This window comes from Macrotis lagotis, chromosome X (genome assembly GCF_037893015.1).
Source record: "Macrotis lagotis isolate mMagLag1 chromosome X, bilby.v1.9.chrom.fasta, whole genome shotgun sequence".
NCBI lineage: Eukaryota > Metazoa > Chordata > Mammalia > Peramelemorphia > Peramelidae > Macrotis > Macrotis lagotis.
The window spans coordinates 110,731,152-110,752,773 of NC_133666.1; the positions used below are offsets into that span (position 1 = coordinate 110,731,152).

At 34.0% G+C, this 21,622-nt stretch overlaps 1 protein-coding gene across 2 annotated transcripts in view; it reads right to left on the bottom strand.

Moving 5' to 3' along the window:
• TEK (TEK receptor tyrosine kinase) overlaps positions 1-21,622 on the bottom strand; it is a 136,152-nt gene that overhangs the window by 55,842 nt on the left and 58,688 nt on the right. The window contains exons 5-12 of one of the 2 annotated variants that reach the window (XM_074206165.1): positions 18,157-18,288; positions 17,665-17,805; positions 15,371-15,499; positions 11,751-11,902; positions 8,964-9,105; positions 6,864-7,025; positions 4,791-4,925; positions 290-577 (exon numbers count right to left, since the gene is read on the bottom strand). In XM_074206165.1, the coding sequence (XP_074062266.1) occupies positions 290-577; positions 4,791-4,925; positions 6,864-7,025; positions 8,964-9,105; positions 11,751-11,902; positions 15,371-15,499; positions 17,665-17,805; positions 18,157-18,288 (1,281 nt within the window). The remainder of the gene's footprint in view (positions 1-289; positions 578-4,790; positions 4,926-6,863; positions 7,026-8,963; positions 9,106-11,750; positions 11,903-15,370; positions 15,500-17,664; positions 17,806-18,156; positions 18,289-21,622) is intronic. The other variant, XM_074206166.1, reaches the window with a different exon arrangement.

Below are 21,622 nucleotides of genomic sequence, written 5' to 3' on the forward strand. Positions count from 1 at the left end.
ATGGTCCAATTAGGATCCAAGCTTAATTATCCAGATTTCGGGTTCAGATTCAAAATTAGTGAAGTTTTTTTGAAGATTTTCTTTACCCTCAGCAGGCCAATTTATGAAATTCAAGCTACAAAATCTCACTAATACACTACCCCACTCCACCCCTCAAACTTTATCTACCTTAGCATAATTATCAGCCATCATTTCTGAATCAACTTCTGAGGTAGCATATAGATATTCTCAAATAACAGTAGAAGGAAAACAAGGTACAGTGAAAACTGAGATAAATTTAGCTACTCACTGTCACTAAGAGTCCAGGCAACAAGATATTGACTCCATTCTCCTGAGGACTTGGTATTCACTCGGGCTCTCACTAGGTACTCTTCCCTGGGCTGTAAGTGGTAAAGAATCACCGAGGTCTGGTTTCCTGGTACTTTAATGTTCTGTGGTTCACTTTTGCCCTGATTGGATTTCCCTTCCACCTCAACATAGAAGTCATCTTCTGAAGTTGGAAATATTGGTTGCCATGTTAAATTCAGAGTGGTCTGACTTCTTGGTAGGAGACTTAAACCTCTTGGTGGAGGAAGGCCTTGAAACAAGAAAGAGAGATTTCCTTTCCTTTATTGTGGAAGTAAGCACAAAGAGGCTACTAAGGCCTTTCTAAGTAAAGAAATTTTGGAGTTAGTTCATACTAGTAACAAAATATCTGCATCAGTAATTCAGGCTGAATGTCAGAAACAAAATTGGAACAACACCTTCTGCCTAAGAACCTCACATTCCATGGTTTGTGAATGAATTCTGAAACAACAGTTTAAGATTTATAAAACTCTATCCCTAGAATTTTGTTGTCCTAATAAATTGAGGCTCTAGTGTCCCCAGTTTGGAGCCTTTCAAGTCATGCAAGGTGGGTAAACTTCTACTTTGAAAGCTACTTGCTGCAACAATCAAGAAAAAAAAGCTAATTCCATTTGATCAGTAAAGAAAAATAAGGCTATAATTCATCCTCAATAAGCAATGACCATCCCTCCCTCATTTTAAGGTTAAGGCATTAAACACTAAAATGATACAAAGATAAGCAATGTTTTCCCCATATCTTGTTTCTCTACTATATGACTGTAAATAGGTAACTGGGAGATGAACCTTTATGTAAAGATCAATGTGGCATATTAATATTTAGGGAAATATCTTGATAATTAGATCATAGATTCAGAATTGGAAGAGATAATTGGAGTCAGAGAGTGCAACTCCCTCATTTTATATATAGGAAGACTAAGACCCAGAAAGGTGATCTGGCCATTCACACCTGGGTATGTAAAATAATTATTTTACCAACTCTAGCTAAGATCCTATTCACTATACTGCACTGCCCCTGTATTGATGAATCTTGGTTGGAGAAAGTCTTATCCTTAATTGATCATATAAAACTGGATGAAACTAATTGATCCTAACTGATATGAGATCTAGTGTGATATGGAAAAAATACTTCAGTATAGTTTAGATTATGACAACATTTGTATTGGTTCTTTTTCTTATAATTCAGCTGTCCAGATGAGTGATATGACCTTCTTTCATTAAACTATGAAGTTTTATCTAATAAATTGAACAGACTAACTATGCACAGACATCACAGAGTGAAGGATTATTGTAATTATTTAGGTAGTTTAGGGAAAAGTAAGGTTTAGTGGATTACGTAATATTTCTTTCCCTCTTTCTACAAAGTGTTCAGAAAAGACTCTCTCTCTTCCCTATATACATGTACAATTATAAATGGCACATGTGTAGTTTTAAAAAGCAAAACAAAAATCAACCTAAATATTAACAAAATTTAAAAACTTTAAAACTGCCTTTCTTCTATCCATCTTGATATTATTTTGATATATTCAAAAAGAATTCCAAATAATTCTAATTTGAATTTAAATAAAGAGGATAGTGTGGAATGAGTTTGTCAAATTTATACCTCTTTCATAACTACTTTCCATGTGAGTCATATTTTAGTTTCTTAGTATAGAGAATAGGATCACTATTTCTTATGCATTTTGTACTTTTGGAAAATACCAATGCTAATAAAGCACATTTCTTCTTCTTTCAACATCTCTGCTGAATCACTTTGGAATTCCATTTGAATGCCAACCAGTTTTTCAGAGATGCTAACAAGTTGAAAATTATTTGTCTAATCTCCTTTTCCTCTCTGCAGAAATTAAATAATATGATTGTGGATTATTGAATGCACAGTCAGACACAATAGATATATGGACTGGTTTTACTATATTACTTTTTTCTCCTCTCTCTTTAAAGTTTTTATTTTTTTTTAATAAGGGATGCCTCACTTGAATAGAAGAAGGGAATAATTGGAAATAAAAGATGTAAAAATTAAATAATCAATAAAATAAGGTTTTAAAAAAGTAGTCACCTTGTCTCTTTCTTAGTTTTAATGTTGGTTAATGTTGGAGAATAAAGTAACTATGAAGGAAAGCCAGAGTTATTGGGCACCAAACTGTTCTCAACCATTTTATGTCATGGACCCTTTTGGCAATTTGGTGAAACCTAGGGATGACTTCTCAGAATAGTAGTTTTAAATGGAAATACACACACATACACACACACACACACACACACACACACACACACACACACTCTCTCTCTCTCTCTCTCTCTCTCTCTCAATAAAATATAGTATATAAGGAAACTAATTGCATAGAAATACAATTGTCAAAATATTTTAAGAAACAAGTTCACTAATATCAATTTAAGAACACTTCTATTGAAAAAAAATCAGTATTGTTCCTGCCTTTATCCCTGAATTCATTCATCTCCCACTACCTTATTTTCTCTGTTTTTAAGTTGGAGTTGGGAATTGGGGTATACTGTAGGAGAATCAGAATTTGGGAGTAGGAAAGGATTATCAATTATAATAATAAATGTGTCTTCCAGACTCCTGATTGAGGGGAGGGAGGGAGGGTCATTCCAGGTAAAATGCAGTATATTTTGAAGCTTGATATATCGATCATTTTCTTTGCTTCTTGCCATAAACATTTGCTTTTTAGCAGGATGAAAGTTTACAAAACTAAAAAAGGCAACTAGAAAAAGGTCACTTATGAGTAACTCTGGTTAAAAAATAATTCAGTATAGATAAATCACTGGTCAATAATACTTTATTTCAGAAAACTGCATTGAAGCATTACAAGAAACCTATAAAAAATTAACTGGCTAGGTGATCATATGTTGAAATAATGTCTTCTCTGAAAGTTGAACATTTTTAATTTTCAATCTTATGGCTAACCATCACTAGTGTATCTTATTCCTAATGATCCCTTTTATTATTATCAATTTGTTTTGTTTTTGCAAAGCATTGGGGTTAAGTGACTTGCCCAAGATCACATAGTCAACCAAGTAATTATTAAGTGTCTGAAGTCGGATTTGAACTTAGGCCCTCCTGATTCCAGGTGTTCTATCCATTGTGCCACCTCATTAACCCTATTGTTTTATTTGATCCTCATAATAATTCTGTGTGTAGGTGCTATTGTTATCTTCATTTTATAGATGAGAAAAATGATAATTAGAGAAATTCAGTGACTTTCTTCAGGGTCAATCAGGGAGTATCAGGTAGGATTCAAACACAGGCTATTAAAGCACAATGCCTTTTAACATTGTTGGCATTTAATCAAGTTTTTTTTTAATTGAACCAAAAATCACAATATATAGGCATCAGTTTCAGAGGAGACATCAGTTTTTACTGTTGGACTTGAAAGATCCTTCTGATCTATCTCAAAGAGCCAATAAAACAAAAAGGCATGATTACAAGAGGGACCAGATAAAGTTAAACCAAGGAAAGCATTTTGTACAGGCCACCAGATGGTTTATGCATTACATTGACAGTAACAAGTAGGAATCTCAACAAGAATGAATGGATCTTTGGGGTTGTTGCTGTTGTGGTTGTCATTGGATTTCCTTTGTTCCATTATGGTTCCTGTGAGGCATAAACCTAACCCCCAAAAGAAACAGTTTAGGTCAGAGGTATTGAACAAGGGACCATTGTTACTAGCACCAGATTAAAAATATAATTGAAAAATATGTTGTTGTTCTTTGTCCTTCATTCTCAAAGAAGACCATAACATCAGAAAGATAATGACATGATTTACAAGTGAATTGGATTTAAGTGAAAAAGGTCTGTGCAAAGTCATCAAGCCTCACTTTCTCCTCTGGAGTCTTCTGGGTCCAGTGGTAAATCAGGAAGATGTAATTAAGAAAATAACAAGAAAAATAGAATATAGATAATATTAATATGTGGTCTATTAATATACATGGCCCACAGGAATTCTATTTGTTTTCTATTTTATAGAAAATTCTAGGTGATACAGAAATGCATTGATATAATGTAGATGGATAGGATATGCAGGAGATCTGTAGTGGTTTGGCAGGTTGGGAGTTGAATTCAAATATCAGACTCAGGAATCAAGAAAACCTGAGTTCAAATCTTGTCTCCTACACTATTATTGGGGTGGCTTTGGACAAGTCACCACTGAACCTCTTTTCATTCTCCATATCAACTGTAAAATAAAGTGGTTGGAGTTGATAACTCCTAACATCCTTTCCAGTTCTAACTCTATGATCCATTAAGTACAAAATACCTAGTCTCCCAACAATCAAGCTATGAAGCTGTTACATAAAAAAAAAAGTCAAACCAAAAAACAAATAATTAAATAATTAGCACTTTATATTCTTCTCATAACTTCTTTTACTTGGATATCTTATCAATTGTTGAACTCCCCCATATGGAGACTGTTTTTCCCCCTATTACTTACCAATAGATGCTGTAATAAAACGTTTGACAGGTCCTGGGTGTCCTTCACCACCCTCTCCTCTGCGGCTTAACTGAACACAGAGCTCATATTCCGTCCGTGGCTCCAAAGCATTCACTGTAACAATTTCTTCATTTACTGAGTAAAGAAAAGGAAAGCCCAGGAAACTGTAACTATTTTCTTAAGATCAAGAAATTGTTAGCTTAAAAATAGATAAGTGCAAAAACTTAAACTCTAGGGATAGATTGTTATGATCTCTAATATAAGCGAAAAAGTAGTTAACTGAAAAAGTATTAATCTTGTGTGGTTGGAATTGCCTAATTGGCAAAGCTTTAGAACTCCTTGTATTTCAATACTATCAGATATGTTTGTAAATAATAGCTAGTATTATGTAGTTCCTAAAGTTTGCAAAGATCTGTTCTATAGTTGCATATCTCTCTATCTGATAAGACCTTATTTGATTAGGTCTAGTAGGGGTTGGAATGGGCATGTATGGGGAGGAGAGAAAGTACCTATTTGAAGCAATAAAAATTTTTTACTGATATTAAATGCAGTTGAAAGAGAGTTGGCCTTAGTCTGAAGACCTTAGTTTGATTCTTTTCTGGGTCACTTGCTATCTATCTGTCCTTCTGTAAATTACTTACTTGATATTTAGTTTCCCTCAAAGATAAAATGAAGGAACTAGGCCAGGGGGTTTTTAAAGTCCCTTGCAGTTTTAGATGGCTGATCTTAGAAAATAGGTATAATAGCAGAATTAGAACCAAACTAGTGAAAAATCAGTAAAGGCTTTTTAGGTATGTTTTAAACTTCAGATTGATAATTGGTTTGTAAGGTTCACAAGTACATTTCACATAGAATGAAATGGATTCATCCAAAGAACTCAAAAACATATTTTCCTTATCTTTTATTTAGCTATGTGCTTCTTAGTTTCTATTAATCCCAAATGACAATAACTTTATTTGATTTTTTTTAAAGACCTCATTAAGGCTGACCATTTCCTGGAAGTATGAATGGAGTGAATGTTAGGGAATCAGTGTTGGATTCCATCGGGTAGTAGCTACTTTCTAATGAAATTTTGAGCATTTGATTGGTTGGGTCTACAGAGGAAAAGTAGAGTTGAGGAAAAGTCTGGTGAATATGTTAAATTTAGCCATCTGGATTATTGGGCTAAGAAATCTTCTTCCACCATTGTAATTGTTTCAGTACTTTGTTTTTCCTGTGTAGAGTATAATTTCATAATATCTTAGGCCTTACCTGGTTCACATGTATATTTTCCTTCTACAATTCAGAAATATGTTTGTTTGTTCTTGTTCTCCTCATCCTCAAGTAAACATTCTTCTAAACATCTGTTATTCCTTGGCAAGTCACCAGGTAGCTCTCTAATATTCTTTAAGTATGGAGTATATAGTTACATGTTTTGGTGAAGGAATTTTCTTTTTGGGGGGTTGCCTAAATCAAAGAAATCATAGCTCTATATATAGATGAATGAATGAATAGGTAGTGAAGAAAGATAGATAAAATAAACTGGGCATTTGGAAATAAATTTTGGTTGCAAAATAAGAAAATTCAGCTCTATAGTTCAGCTTTATATAGTATCCAAAATAACTGGAGACACTATGGATAGAATGTTGGACCTGGAGTTAGAAAGTCCTGAGTTCAAGTTTGATCTTTTCTAGCTGTGAGACTCAGAGCAAATCACTAAACCTTTTATCACAGTTTCCTTACCTGTAAAAATGGGAATAATTATAATACCTATCTCCCAGAATTGATGTGAGAATATATTTTCAAAGTGTTTAGCATATACCTGGCTTATCATAGGTTCTGTATAAATGCTTAATCCCTTCCTTTATTCCCCTATAGTACAGTTTACCACAACTCTAGGGTTTGTATCTGACAGGGCATGCTATCTTATAAGTATCTAATTCAACAGCAGCTACTATGATTTTATTTCACTCACCTATGAAGAATTGGCAGTGGAACTGGAGGGGGGAGGAGAGAAGAAGAAGAAAGGAGCATGATTTCTAACCACATTAAACACAAAAATCTCACTTTGACTTTTTGATATCAGACCCTTACCTTGCAGATGCTTCCAGGTTTCGAATTGTTTACTGGACTTGTATAGGAGTTTCTTGGACTTGATTGGCCCATCTCCGAAATAAGGTTCAGAACTAATATTGATGATAACAAAGTTGTGACCGGCCTCCACCACCTTAGGTGCATTCAGAGGTTCTGGGGGGACTAATTAGGATGGCAACAATCAGAGTGACTCACAAAATTTTTGATTTCATGAATTTTTAAATTTTTGCTTTTATTTTTAAGAAACATAATATATAGATAACTGGCCTTGAAGAGCTCAGAAGACCTAGATCCAAATCTCCTTTTGACATATAATGGTCCTGAGTAAATTACTTGACTTCTCAGAACACTAGAAAATTCTAATATTGTAAATTGCAGAGAAGGTGCCAACCTGCATTTGTAGGAGTTTTCTTTACCTGGCACTGTCCTATAACAGATACTGGCTCTGGAGTCAGGAGGACCTGAGTTCAAATCTGATCTCAGATACTAAATAATCACCTAGCTGTGTGACCTTGGGCAAGTCACTTAACCCCATTGCCTTGCAAAAAAGGTAAAAAAATAAATAAATAAAATTATTATCACTGCATGTTTTCCAAGGCTGAATTTAAAGTCAAAAGCCCAAGATTTATATTCTAGTGCTATCACTTATTGTCTACTCAAGTCACATAACCTTTTGAGATCTGTTTTCTAGTCTGAAAAAAATAACTAAGCTATGTCTTATTCCTCTTCTAGTTTTAAATCTATTTATCTTCTACCTTTAAATCCAGCCTGAAATTTTATTATGCATTTTATATGTGACCTTCGTAATCACAAGATCATACTTGCCCAGAATCACTTTACTAAAGTTTTGAGACAATCTTTCTGATGCCAAACCCTACACTACCACTAAGACATATGTATCTACCAGTACATGAGGTTAATAAATTGCATGAGGAACCTTGTCAAGGATAATGGTCCCAAATCTGTTTATTTTTAACTTATTGCTGTTTATTTACCAAGGACTATGGACCTTCCAGGGACTTAAATAAGATTTGTCTTCACACTATTTCCTCTTTTCTTGGCCATTATATGTAATGAGAACTTTCTACTGAAAAAAATTGATAGAGAACTCAGAAAAGATTAAAAAAAAAACAACTTGAATTCCAGGATGATATTGTCTCTTACTCTCTAGACAACAAGAATCCAAATTCATTTATAAAGATATACCACCCCTAATATAGTCCTTGATCTTAAAAAAAATAACCATGAATTCAATTCTATACTTCATTATGGAATGAATTTTGAATGTGTCCCAAAGAAGCTCTCAACGTGTAATATGTTAAGTCAGATTGATCATGTTGCATATATTCTTATCTATAAAATGAGGGAATTTGGCTACATGATAGGTCTCTTCTAGCTTTTTGCTAGTTATATTACTCCCATCACCTCCTACCAGACATGTACATAGAAATTTCAAATATTTTAATGTAACCTTCAAGAGAAAAATTCAAATTTTTCTAGCAGAGCACTGGAACTACCAAAATTTTCTGAATTTCTACAAAATTATCTTTGTTACTTATGTCACATGATATAGCAATAATGAATTGTTGCCTGGGTAGGGTTTACACAAAAGATTATTCAGACTTGTTACAAACTAAGAAGGTATAACATCCTTGTGGGATAAAGCCAGACTTATTTTTAAAAAACCAACCTACTTTCATACCTAATGGATAAAAAGTCAAAGTTTACTTCTCTGGAAAACAATGAAAACATCACAACATGAAATTCTTTCTGTGCATTGAAGATATATCCTTCTTGCTCACTTTGACATAGATTATAATTCTATTTAAACATTACCTGTATATCAACCAGATCAAGGATTCTTATCCTACTTATGTGTCTTGGAGTCCTTAGAAGAATCAGTGGAATTATTCTCAGAATAATGTGTTGAAATGTATAAAATATATCATATAAAAATTACAAAGAAAACAATTATATCAAAATATTTATCATTTTTTTTCAGGAAAACAATTCATGGATTCCATATTATTAGGAACCCCTAAACTAAGGTGCCATTGAGGTTTTAGGAATCATCTATTGCCTCAGGAAAGTGAGGTTTACCTTTAACAGAAATGTTGAAAGATTTTTCCACCATTCCAGCCACTGTGTTCACACTACAGACCCAAACACCTGAGTCAGGGGGTAGAATTCGTTGGATACTGAATTCAGCTTCTGATCGATTATTTCGTACAAAGGATGTTGGCTGAAATGAGCAAACACAAGAAAATAAAGATATGCAAAGACAGCTGGTATCACAAGAGCATACAGATCTTTTCTTGTTCAGGAATAAGTTTTGTAATGAGGAAAAAGTTAAAGATGGTGTGAGCATCACTATTGGCTTATTTCCCAAACTTTAGCTATACTGAATGTTTATATTGTATGAAACCTCTCTTAGTCTGTCCACTCTAATTGTTTTTACATTATATGGAAGAGAAAACAGATTTAGAGAGGTTAATATAAATAATAAATAAGTAATAAAATAAGTAAATAAGTAATAAAATAAATAAACATTCATGTACTATTTGAGGTTTTCAAAGCACAAATATAATCTTATTTGATTCTTAAAACAGTCCTAGGTCACATAGCTGGTAAAAGTCTGAAGCAAAATTTGAATACATACTTAGATTGTACAATGTTTGCTCCTATTTTCATTATTGTTCTATTTAGGGGAAGAAAAGAGGGGATGTACATTGGTGGACTCTCTTGAAAATAAGGTAGCAGAGTTTCCTTTTAAATGCCCAGGGATAATAAAATTGCTCTCAGGAAAATGTAGAAGTGACTGAGGGGCATCACTAATGATTCAACAGAGTCTATAGGACCCTATCTTTTTTCCCCTTTTTTGTATTTTATTAGATACAAAGAAAATCAACATTTATTTTTGTAAAATTTTGAGTTCCACATTTTTCTTCCTTCCTCCTTTATCTCTCCCCCAAGAAAACAAGTAATCTGATAAAAGTTATACATGTAAAACATGTTAAACATTTTCACATTAGTCATGTTGTAAAAGAAAAACCAGAACTAAAAGGAAAAACAATGAGAAAAAACAACAAAAAACAAATTTTAAAAAGTGAAAATAGTATGCTTTGGTCTACATTCAGACTCCATTCTTTATCTAAATGTATACTTTGATCACTGTATTGCTGTGAAGAGCTAAGTCTATCTTAATAGAACATCACACAATATTGCTGTTAATGTATAACAATGTCTTCCTGGTTCTGCTCTTTTCATTCAGCATCAGTTCATGTAAGTCTTTCGAGGTTTATATGAAATCCACCTACTCATGATTTCTCACAATTCAACACATTTATTTATATTCCACAACTTGTTCAGGCATGATATAAATAGTTTTGTACATGTAAGTCCTTTCCCCTTTTTTATGATCTCTTTGGAATATAAAACTAGTAGTGGCATTGCTGGATAAAAGGGTATGCATAGTTTTATATCCCTTTGGGTATAGTTCCAAATTTTTCTCCAGAATGCTTGGATCATTTCACCATTCCACCAACAATACCTTAGTGTACCAGTTTTCTGTGGGAGTCTATTCTAAAGCAACTAACTGCCCCATGTTTTAAGGAAATAATTAGTGAGAGCAGGTAACTACAAGGGCCACCAGCAAGGCTAGTGAATCTCAAGATGGTTAATGGGTTCTTTTGACTCTGTGGTTATAGTTGAGCCATCATTCAAGTTCATTCACTGTGGACTCCAAGAATGACATGTCCAATTAGAAACAAAGTAAGTGTCTATCATTAATGGATAAACAAATGGAACATAGAAGCATTCGGGTATTACTGTGTCATCAAAATAATGAATATGAAAAAAATCAGGGAAACATAGAAGATCATGTATGACTGAATGGATAGTGAAGAAAAGCAGAACCAAGAGAACATACACAGTTACTACAACAATATAAATGGAAAATAACCTCCCCTGTCCCCAACAATCACAAAATGAAACTGGAGAAAAATTGAGAAAATTAATGTCCTTTTTTTTTTTTTTGGCAAAGGTGAGGGAAGGAGTCTGAGTGTGGAATATTGTATTTACTGCAATGATTGGTTGATATGTCGGTCTGAACTTTTTTTGTTCTTTTATCTTTTTTATTTACTGGTACAATGATGGCTCCTTGGTCAGAAGGAGAGGGAAGGAATATATTCACAAATGAATATTTTGTAGCAGTAAAGCGTGCCATTTTTTAAAAATGAGAGACACTTTGAACTGATGATAATATCTATTTATTTCCAGGTCAAACTGAGTTTAGCCATTTCTGAAAGAGTTATGAATACTTTCTTCCTTTAATATCTTCAAATCTATATTTTCTAAAATTTTCTGAGGATCATGATAGAGAAAGAGAAATGCTGAGTAACTTTTGATACCCCACCAATGTTAGGAATTGTGAGTGGGAGAATAATCTCTTTCTTTCTAACAAAGGAGATCTAAAGTAAAGAGTATTTGAATATTGCCCTAAGGTCTTTTATTCAACATTGCTGCAAGAGAAAAATCTATCATTGAAGAAAAGGAGGAAAAAAGAAGAATGTTACTCTAAGGGCAAAATTCCTTATCTAAATTGAAATATTTCTAGGTTATACTCAGAAATTCTTGTCTCCTAAATTGGTGAACTAAAACAACAGATTATTAAGTTCATTGATTATGGGAGTAACTAAGGTTGAGTAAAAAGGGTATTGGTCTTAGGAGTCAAAAAAAAAATCTGAGTTCAACTCCTGTATTGGGAAAGCTAGGCAAAAAAAAAAAGTTATCAAAAATTTAAATTAATGCTTTTCCCGATGGTTAGCTCAAGAAAAGCACTACATCATGTCAGATGATAACAACAATAATGGTATTGTTATATCTTACTTTCAGAACACTTCCATCTGGTTTCACCAAGGTCATTTCTTCAGCATTAGGCAGTGGGTGGCCAGAAGCTTTGCAGGTAGGGTTGAATTTGCCACTGTTTAGTTCCATGTGCTCAGACAAATCTTCTATTTGAGGAATCACCCTTGGAGGGCCTGAAGACAAACAGAAAGCTGGTGTAAAACCTGGTTTTAGGATAGTGAAGGTGATGTTTATCCTTCATTCTTGAAGAAGACCATGACATCAGGGAAGTGATGCCATATCAAACACATGAATTGGATTTGAGTGAGGGGATTCTATACTAAGTCACACTAAGCCTCACTTTCTCCTCCAGATCCATCTGCCTCTAGAGAAGATGCAAGATAGTCAGGGTTAAGTGACTTGCCCAAAGTCACACAGTTAGTAAGTGTTAAGTGTCTGAAGCCAAATGTGAACTCAGGTCCTCCTGACTCCAAGGCTGGTGTTCTATCCATTGTACCTAGCTACCCCAATGTTCAAAAATTAGGGATTATTTCAATTCTGGTTTTATACCCCCATCTCTTTTTCTAGTGTCTGGAACATCAGGGGGACTATGTGAAAATACATTTGCATATATTATAAAATCTATGTAGAAATTTGCTTTGTATACAGAGAAACATTTGTAGAATAGAATTGACATCTTTTCCCCAAAATCTTCCTTAGATGCATTTAGACCTTATAGCATAACTCCTTGTTCTTGCCCTAAAAATGGATATAGAAACATTAGTCATCCTTTCTTCTAATTATTAAATAAAATGTGGGATGATTTTTTTAAATTACAATTAATATCAGTAAAACCAGCTTCTTGTCAATGAAAGCTTTGCTGAATATTATGAGTTAAACAGCAGGTCATGGATCAGGGTGACTATAAAACAAACCAGAAAAAGCCAACAGAATCCTAACATTCATTTGGGAAGGAATTCAAAGTCTCAGTGAAGAAGAAAATAGTTTTTTCCCCCTCAAACTATATAACTCCCTCACAATTCATAATCAACTGCTAACTTGTAAATATTGGTATTTTTTGAGAGAAAATGTTTAATTTTTTTGTCAAGGAGTTTATTTTACTATTAGAACAGATGTATGCATAACTTAGATGCTTACTTGACTGAAAATCTTATAGGGAGGGAAACTTTAAATAGGGCATTCCTGAATTATTATTTATTAACTATTGGATCCTCTTTTCTTTTTTAATGAGAAATTCAGATAGAAACAGTATTGGGACAATGACCACTGTCCTGCTTTTATCCCTCTGGATTGAAAGTTCTATACTATTACAAATAGATAATTCAATTACTTTTTATAGATAAATAAAAGTATTAGTATGCAAGATCATCAGCATCATTGGAATATCTTTAGTAGCAAACAAGACAACAAGCATAAAATGTATCTCATCCTAATCCTACAAGATTTTGATCTCAATTAAGGCTTTCTACCTTGAAAGCTTTTCATTCCATATGGCTTAGAAATTATGAGAATTTGGGATAGGGACATCTATATTTATTATCTATCTGTTGCTTTTATGAATCAGTATTATATCAAGAATAATGTGGTCAATGTGAGTTATATAGGATAATTTTGAGCCTGTATCTGTAGCATGGTGATTTGATGTCATCTTCTCTTATATAATTTAAAGTTTCAATATGTCATTTGGCATCCTTGGAAATGTTCCAACACAAAGTAGAATTGTATAGTAATACATCCCAAAAGGTGGAACTATCTGATTACTATGATTCTGTTGCAGTGACTTTAGGATAGGATGTTGCTGAAGGGTGTTGGGCAGGATGGAAATGACAAACTTCCTTAATTCTTTTTAGGTTGTTATTATCTTTCCAGTCATTCAAGTTCACAACCTCAATGTCTCCTTTGCCTAGCATTTCTTACAATTGACAAGTACTATCACTTCTGCATCTATAATATCTCTCCTATCTGTCTCTTTCTATATACTAACATAACCACTCCCTAGTTGTCAAGCCCCCAATCATTTCTTGTCTGGACTATTGCCACAGTTGCCCATTTGGTTTCCTTGCTTCTTTGCCATCCATTTCTTTTCTTTTTTTAATTTTTTAAATTTTATTTATGGCAATGGATTTAAATAACTTGCCCAAGGTCACAAAGCAAGGCAATAATTAAGTGTCTTAGGCTATATTTGAACTCAGGTCCTCCTGACTCCAGGGTCATGCTCCATCCACTCTGCCACCTAGCTGCCCCCTGCCCCATCCATTTTCTACACAGCTGCCGAAGTGATAGTCCTAAGGAGCAGGAGAGAGATTTGAGAGAGAGAGAGAGAGAGAGAGAGAGAGAGAGAGAGAGAGAGATCCAGTGATTCTGTATTGCCTCTAGAAAACTATTAAAACTCCTCTGTTTTGCTTTCAAAACCCTTACAATCTTGCTTGCCCAAGTTACTTTTTTACTTACTTTGTATTTATTTATTGGCTTACCTGTTGTATTCCATTCTCCTCCACCTCTCCAGGAGAATATAAACTCTTAGGAGTTCAAAGATTTTCTTTCTTTCTTTCTTTCTTTCTTTCTTTCTTTCTTTCTTTCTTTCTTTCTTTCTTTCTTTCTTTCTTTCTTCTTTCCTCCCTCCCTTCCTTCCTTCCTTTTTTCTTTTTTTGTATACCTAGCACTTAGTTCAATGCTTGACACAATAGGCCCTTACTAAATGGTTTTTAAAATTTTCTTAATTTATTTAAGGCAATGGGGTTAAATGGTTTGCCAAAGTCACACAGCTAGGCAATTATTAAGTGTCTAAGGTCAAATTTGAACTCAGGTCCTACTGACTCCACTGAGCCACCTAGCTGCCCTCCCCAAAATAATTTTTTACTTAAAGAGAATCAAAATCTCCTTGAGGAAAAGGACTATCTATTGTCTCATCTTATATGCCCTGTGCTTAGCCCTGGCTCACTCACAATGGAGCTTAATAAATCTTTATTAGATTATTGCCCATGACCTCACATGACCATTTTAGTGACTAGTCGAAAGGAAGCCTACAGTGTCCTCCCAGATAAAGATAATCATGTTTTATCAATTATTAATCAGTTTATTTCACAAATACAGAAAAAATAGTATTTCATCTGTAGATTTAAAGAAAACATATTTAAGAGAGGGGGGAAAACTAGGGAAAAAACAAATGACAAAGTAATGACCTATATTTTCCTCAATACCTGAGTCATTCAAAGAACTTAGGGAAAATATATAACTTGTACCAATAAAAAGCCATTTCATTCTTTCTCTCTTTTATTTTTTTCCTTTCACCTGTAGTGATAGATGATACTAGAGGGTGAAATTGGATACTTTGTGAAACTTTCGGAAAAATCACTTATTCAATTCTCTGGGGTCTTTGGCTGGATTCTTGACTGATTTTACTCTTCTGAAGATCAAATTTCCTGAACATTGAAGGAAATAGGATAGGCAATTATGTAAACCCTGGAAGATTATATAGCTTGCAACCCTGGGATAGGGCACCTTCCCTACCTGCAATAATTATGAGATAGCAGAAGTTTCAAAGTTCTCCTGGCCCTTGGGAAGAAAGGTTACACAACAAGGTCTATTTGACTTTATCACCCTGGAAAAAGGCTCTTGATTACAGTGTTACCTTGCTTTACCTTCTCTCTCACATTGTAGACCATGCCTGTTAGGTGGACACAGGCATCCTTTGAATCGATCACAGGTTCCCCCATTATTGCATTTACACCTTAGTTTACAGTCTGGTCCATAAAAGTTGGGTTGACAAGCTGCAAACACAGTCATTAAAGAAGAAAAAAGAAAAGGTGTTAATAATGAAGTCAATGGAGAAAACTAAGATTCTTTGATATATTGTCTAAAATATTCTGTGCTTGACATAAAAGATATGACTGCATTTATTGCCATGTAAAAAACAAAACAAAACATTTTTAGTTTTGTGGAGGCGAAGACAATTTAAATATGAACTGGAAGGATTTACAAAATGTCTTCAATTTTTGTTGACTCTAAATAAGTGGAACATTATTTATATCATTTCCTCTTCTAAAGTGATACTCTTATACTCCATCACAGTGTAAAAATGAGTGAATTCAAGAAATCTAAACTGGTGGGTCTTATGAAGTCTACTAAGCTGAAATTGCTTTGAGTTACAGACTTGACAATGGAATTTATGACTGACATCTGAGGATCACCAGAACCAAGTTTAAATATACTCAGAAGTAAAAAGTTGCCCATGTTTTGACTGTGGAGGAAGGGAATGGCATAGCAATTCAGTAAATATTTTTGCTGGTTTAGAGAGGAGCTGTGATTAGTACCAGCACAGGGAATACCTTCACAGGAGAAATCACAGATCTTTGAAAAGAACTGAAGTACAATTTGTGATCTATAGTTGTATTATATGACTGGAAAGGATACAATTACATACTAAGAGTTGAGGGAAATCCATAATGTCTAGTCAATGCTCAATGAATACTATTGACTAATTATAGTTTAAAATAAATCAAGACATTTTTAGAAGCATTTTCAACCAAAAAAGTTTCCAAAGTGAGATTTTGTTGTATGAATATGATTTCTAAAGTAGATAATTAGACTCAGGTAAACTAATAATGATTTTGCCTTTTGATAAACATTTCTTTGAATTTATAGCCTTTCCTTTCCAAGATTTTTTTTCCCAGTGTCACAAACAATTGAAAGTAGTTGTATATATTCAATTGTTTGAGTTATGAAACAATTAGTGGAAAGTTGTTAGCAAGCAGTAGGAGTATGAAATGTTTATTTCCCACACATTGGAGCCAGGCTCTCTTTTCCCAATCCTAGTTACATACTTTAGAAACCACTAGTAATAATACAATTCTTCAGATGAAAAATAAGGATTGAATAATCTGTCATTCATATAAAGGTTATTCTTCTCTAAATATTCTATTTTTGTGTGACCTAGTTTGTATGTTTTAGGAAGTATCTTCATATTACACTACTGTTTGAAAGTTGTTGAAAAGTACTGAAGTACTGTTGTGTTTCAATAGGTAGAAAGCAACATTTTTGGAAAATAGAGGATTAATGAGTGATAAATCTGAAACTAGGGCATGGTAATTGGGGTTTTGCCTGGGGTGTCAAAATATGGAGGGTGTTGACAATACTTGAAGTCTTTCAGCAGGTAGTAAAAACAATTAGTTAAAAGAAGAACCAGTCAGCTTGTTCCTCCCCCATAGTGTCTCCCTGCCCTAGTAATGGCCTCCACTACAGTAGTTTCTCCTTCTACCCACCCAGAATGTCCAGAATCGTTTTCTTCATTATGCCCTGTGTCACATGGTTGGAGGCTTCTTCACCTATTCCCATGCCACCTCACCCTCAACTGAATGTGTTTAAAAAGTTGTTTAGAGGGAGCAGCTAGGTGGTGCAGTAGACAGAATCAGCCCTGGAGTCAGGAGAAACTGAGTTCAAATCCAATCTCAGATTTAGCTGTGTGGCCTTAGGCAAATCACTTAATCCCATTGCCTTGCAAAAGTAAAAAAAAAAAAAACAAAACACATACACAGAAAATCCAAAACTTCCTTAGAGGGTACTTGCATGGAATTCATTTTATGGTATTTGTCTAGAACATCAGATAACATAAGGAAACAATATGCCTCTCTCTAAACTATAGGATGACACTTCAACTTCCCAGAAACTAATTTCTAATCCCAATTTCAAATCCTCAAATCCTAGCTCTGATATGAAAGTTCTTTTTTATGGTCCATTACAAAAACTATCCACCATATATTAATGTGAAAAAACTTTATTCTTGGAGATAGGAGAAAAAATACCTCTAACTCAAACCCATCCTCCCAAACAAAGAGTGAACAGATCAATTGCTACCATCCTTTCAACCTTAAAATCCATTAAAGTGACCCTCTGGTCACCTTCTGTGTGCTTTATGTAGGTATTATTTAGGTCATACCTTCATTGCACTGTAGGCCCTTCCAGCCAGTGGCACAGGAACAGCCATAAGGATCCGGAAGACAGAACATGTATGATTTGCATCCATCTGGTCCTCCACACCTCTCTTTACAGGTTCTGCCAAACATATGCTCTTCACAAGCTTTGGGAAAGAAAATAACTCCTTAAGACTCAGAGGAAAACTCTCAAAAGGTATCATCAGCTGTATAGAACCCAGGTCTCAAATAACAGAGGGGAAGATAAAAGTGTGATAGACACATGCTAGTGATTGAACTCAGATTTTCTCTTAAGTAGAGGCAGAAAAAGAAATCATTGTAATTCAACTTTATGACAAAGGACAAAAATGTTAATACAAATTGAATTCCTCAAATGCTTTGAATTACTAATTTCTACCAAGTATAATTTCTGTGATTTCTTAGACTCAATGATTTTCATACATTTTAAATAAGCATATCTTATGTGTCAAGATAAAAGTGAGTTTTTTTTTCCTTACCTGTTTCACATGTTTTCCCCATGAATCCAGGAGAGCAAACACATTCTCCTGTATCTTCATGACAAATGCCATTGTTTGAACAACGATTACAGGATCTTTGACATTCAGGTCCCCACCTTTCAGCTTCACATCCTTGGATTCCAAAACAAGTCAATGATTAGTAAGGCTCTGGAGGGTTATTTGGCAGGCAGGCAGTTTCAATCACTAGCATCATGTACATTACAAAATTTTTCCTCAAATAATGCTGTGAGGTAGACCACTTCATATAAAATAATTATATATATATATATATATATGTATATATACATGTATATATGTATATAATATCATTGATTAATTAATCATTAACTAATATGGGGGATTAGTTTTTTGGTTTGTTCTTCCCACCAAAGTTATACATCCAGAAATCATTGGAATCTGGACATGAATGGAGTCTTTTGACTTAAGACCAGTGCTCTTCTCTCTGTACCCAGTCCTGTCTGTAGTATTCAATGATCTAATTAAAGATTTTGAATCCCATAAGAGGAGTATAATTTTAGAATATTTTATATTCCAACTCCTTTAGAGGAATTTGCAGACATTAATTTATTCTATCAGTTTCCTTTGTTGTGGTAGCTACAACAGTATTAGACTCATTTCTTGGATGTAAAAAATTTATCCATAATGAATAATAATTCGTGTTTACATATAACCTCACAATTTATAAGATACTTCTTTCCCAACAACACTTTGAGATAAGTAGAGTGAATAATATTATATCAATTTCATAGAGATAATATTGAGGCACAGACAGCTATAAGTAGATTCTATTTTTCATTAAATATATTGCTCACTAATAACAGTTCATATTAATATAATACTTTCAGTTTTGCAGAACACATTATTCATTTGATCTCATATGAGATAACTTATATGAGAGGAAGCATAGCAGTGTGAAGAGTTGGCTTTGAAATGAGGAAGACCTGAGTTCAAGTCCTACATTTGACTGTTTACTGGCTATATGTCTCTGGGAAAGTCATTTAATTTTAGGCAACTCTCTAAGGCTATAATTTTCAGTGAAAGGTGTAGATTACATTGGTAGAGGGGGTTCCTTCCACCTGGATCTCTATATCAATGAAATTAGAAATCTATTCCTTATGCCTATTCTTTTTCATATGAAACATATGACTTTGAGTTAGTCTTATTCCATTTTCCAAATTAAAAAAAACTCAGAAAACTTCCTTCTATTTACCAGGAAATGATAGGCCCAGTTGCCATGATCTTAATTTTTTATCTTTAAGCTTCATTTTTTATTCTCTTTCTGTCTCATCATGAAGTTTCTGAATTCTTCTTCACCTTCTGCTACCAGAGTGATATTACCTGAGATTGTTGATATTTCTCTCAGGAATCTTAATTCTGACTTTTAACTCATCCAATCTGGCATTTAACACGATGTCCTCTGCATATAAGTTAAATAAGTAAGGTGACAATATGTATCCCAATCTTAAATCCAGTCAGTTGTTCTGGTTGATTCTAACTTCTTGACCTGAGTTCCTCAGGAGATAAGTAATATAATTTAGTATTCCCATCTCTTAGAGGACTTGTAACATTTTTGTTGTGATTAGGTGGCACAGCTCATAGAGCTCCAGATCTAGAGGCAGGAAGATAAGTATAATTCCATCCTCATATACTTACTGCAATAAGAAGTTCATGATCTGAGTCACAGTCAATTCCAGGTGTTGTTTTAACTAACTGTATAGAGCTTCTCTACCTTTAACTGAAAAGTATATAATCAGTCTGATTTTTATACTGACCATCTGGTAATATCTGTGTGTATTGTTGAAAAAGAGCTTTCTATGACCACTGAATTATATGGATGCCCTGCTTCATTTTATACTCCAAGACTAAACCTGCCTGTTATTCCAGTTATCTTTTGGTTTCCTACTTTTGCATTCCAATCCCCTATGATGAATGTGATAGATTGGTTTGTTTGGGTTTTTTGGGAGGGGATGTTGTGATGTTGTAGATCTTCATAGATCTGATCAACTTTGACCTCTTCAGCAAGCTCACTGTTAATCCAATTTGTTAATACTTAATCTTTCCAACTCCTATTTGATCACATCTAGATTCCCTTGGTTTTGACCTTAGTTTCCAGGTTCCTATGCAATATTTTTAAATGCAATATATCTTTATAGCATGGGACTTTGCTTTCATCACAGCTGAACTTGAGTTCAGTTTTGGCTCAGTCACTCCATTCTTTCTATAGACACTTGTAGTTGTCCTCTGCTCTTTCCCAGCAATATGTTGGACACCTTCCTTCTTGAGGGGCTTATCTTCCAGTGTCATATTTTTATACTGTCCCTGAGATTTTCTTGACAAGGATACTGGGATGGTTTGCTATTTCCTTCTCCAGTGGATCACCTTCTGTCAGAACTCTCCACTACAACTTGTTCATCTTAGTAACCTTGCTTAGCATAGTTCATCATTTCATTGAACTTGCAAGCAAGCCCCTCTGCCACAACTAGGCAATATCCTTTGATGGCTAACTGTTGCCTAAAGTTCTACCTCCTTTGCCTAGAATTTGAGGCCCTTTATCCTCTCCAACCTTCCTCAGCCAATTTCATTTTATACTATGTTTCTATATCTGTTCTATGTTCTAGTTATATTGAACTATTCACTAACCCTCAAATATCCTCCATATTTTCTTACTTCTCTGCCTCTTCTCACACTGTTCCCTATACCTAGAATACTTCTTCCTTCTCTACTATCCTTTATATCCTAACCCAAATGCATCTTTCTTTAGTAAGTCTTCAATCCCCTCTCCAAAAGACAATAATCTTTTAGTTTTCAAATTTCACAATGGAAAGGAAGGAAAGAGAATAAGCATTTATTAATGAGACAAAAAAAATTGTACTAGATAAGGTGATAAATTCTTTCAAATATTATCTTATTTATGTTATGTGTTATTATACTCAAAAATGTATGTTATTCTCATATGTCATAGTCATATCTATCTGTCTATCTATATCTATAGATATAGATAGATAGATACGTTATACTCATAACAACCCTTCAAAGTAGGTGTTGTTATTATCCCCAATTTGCAGTTGAGGAAACTGAGGCAAAAAGAGGTTAGTGATTTGTCCAAGGTCAAATAACTTATAATTGACTGAAGACAGGTTTGAACTCAAGTATTCCTGATTCTTGCTCTACCAGTCTACGTACTATGCTATCTAACTACCTAAAAGTATTTTATCTCTACCAAAATTATATACATATCATTTATTACAGTATTTCCCATGTATAAGATACACCTTATTTTGGGAGGGGTCCGAAATTTGAAAAAAAAATTACATAAAATTATTGGACTCAAGTTATATTCATCAGGAAATTCAAGAACCTCCTGCTCATAGCTGTCAGGCATCTTTTTTGTCTGGTACATGGACACATGCTTAGTCCATTCTGTTTCATGAACCAGTTGTGTCTT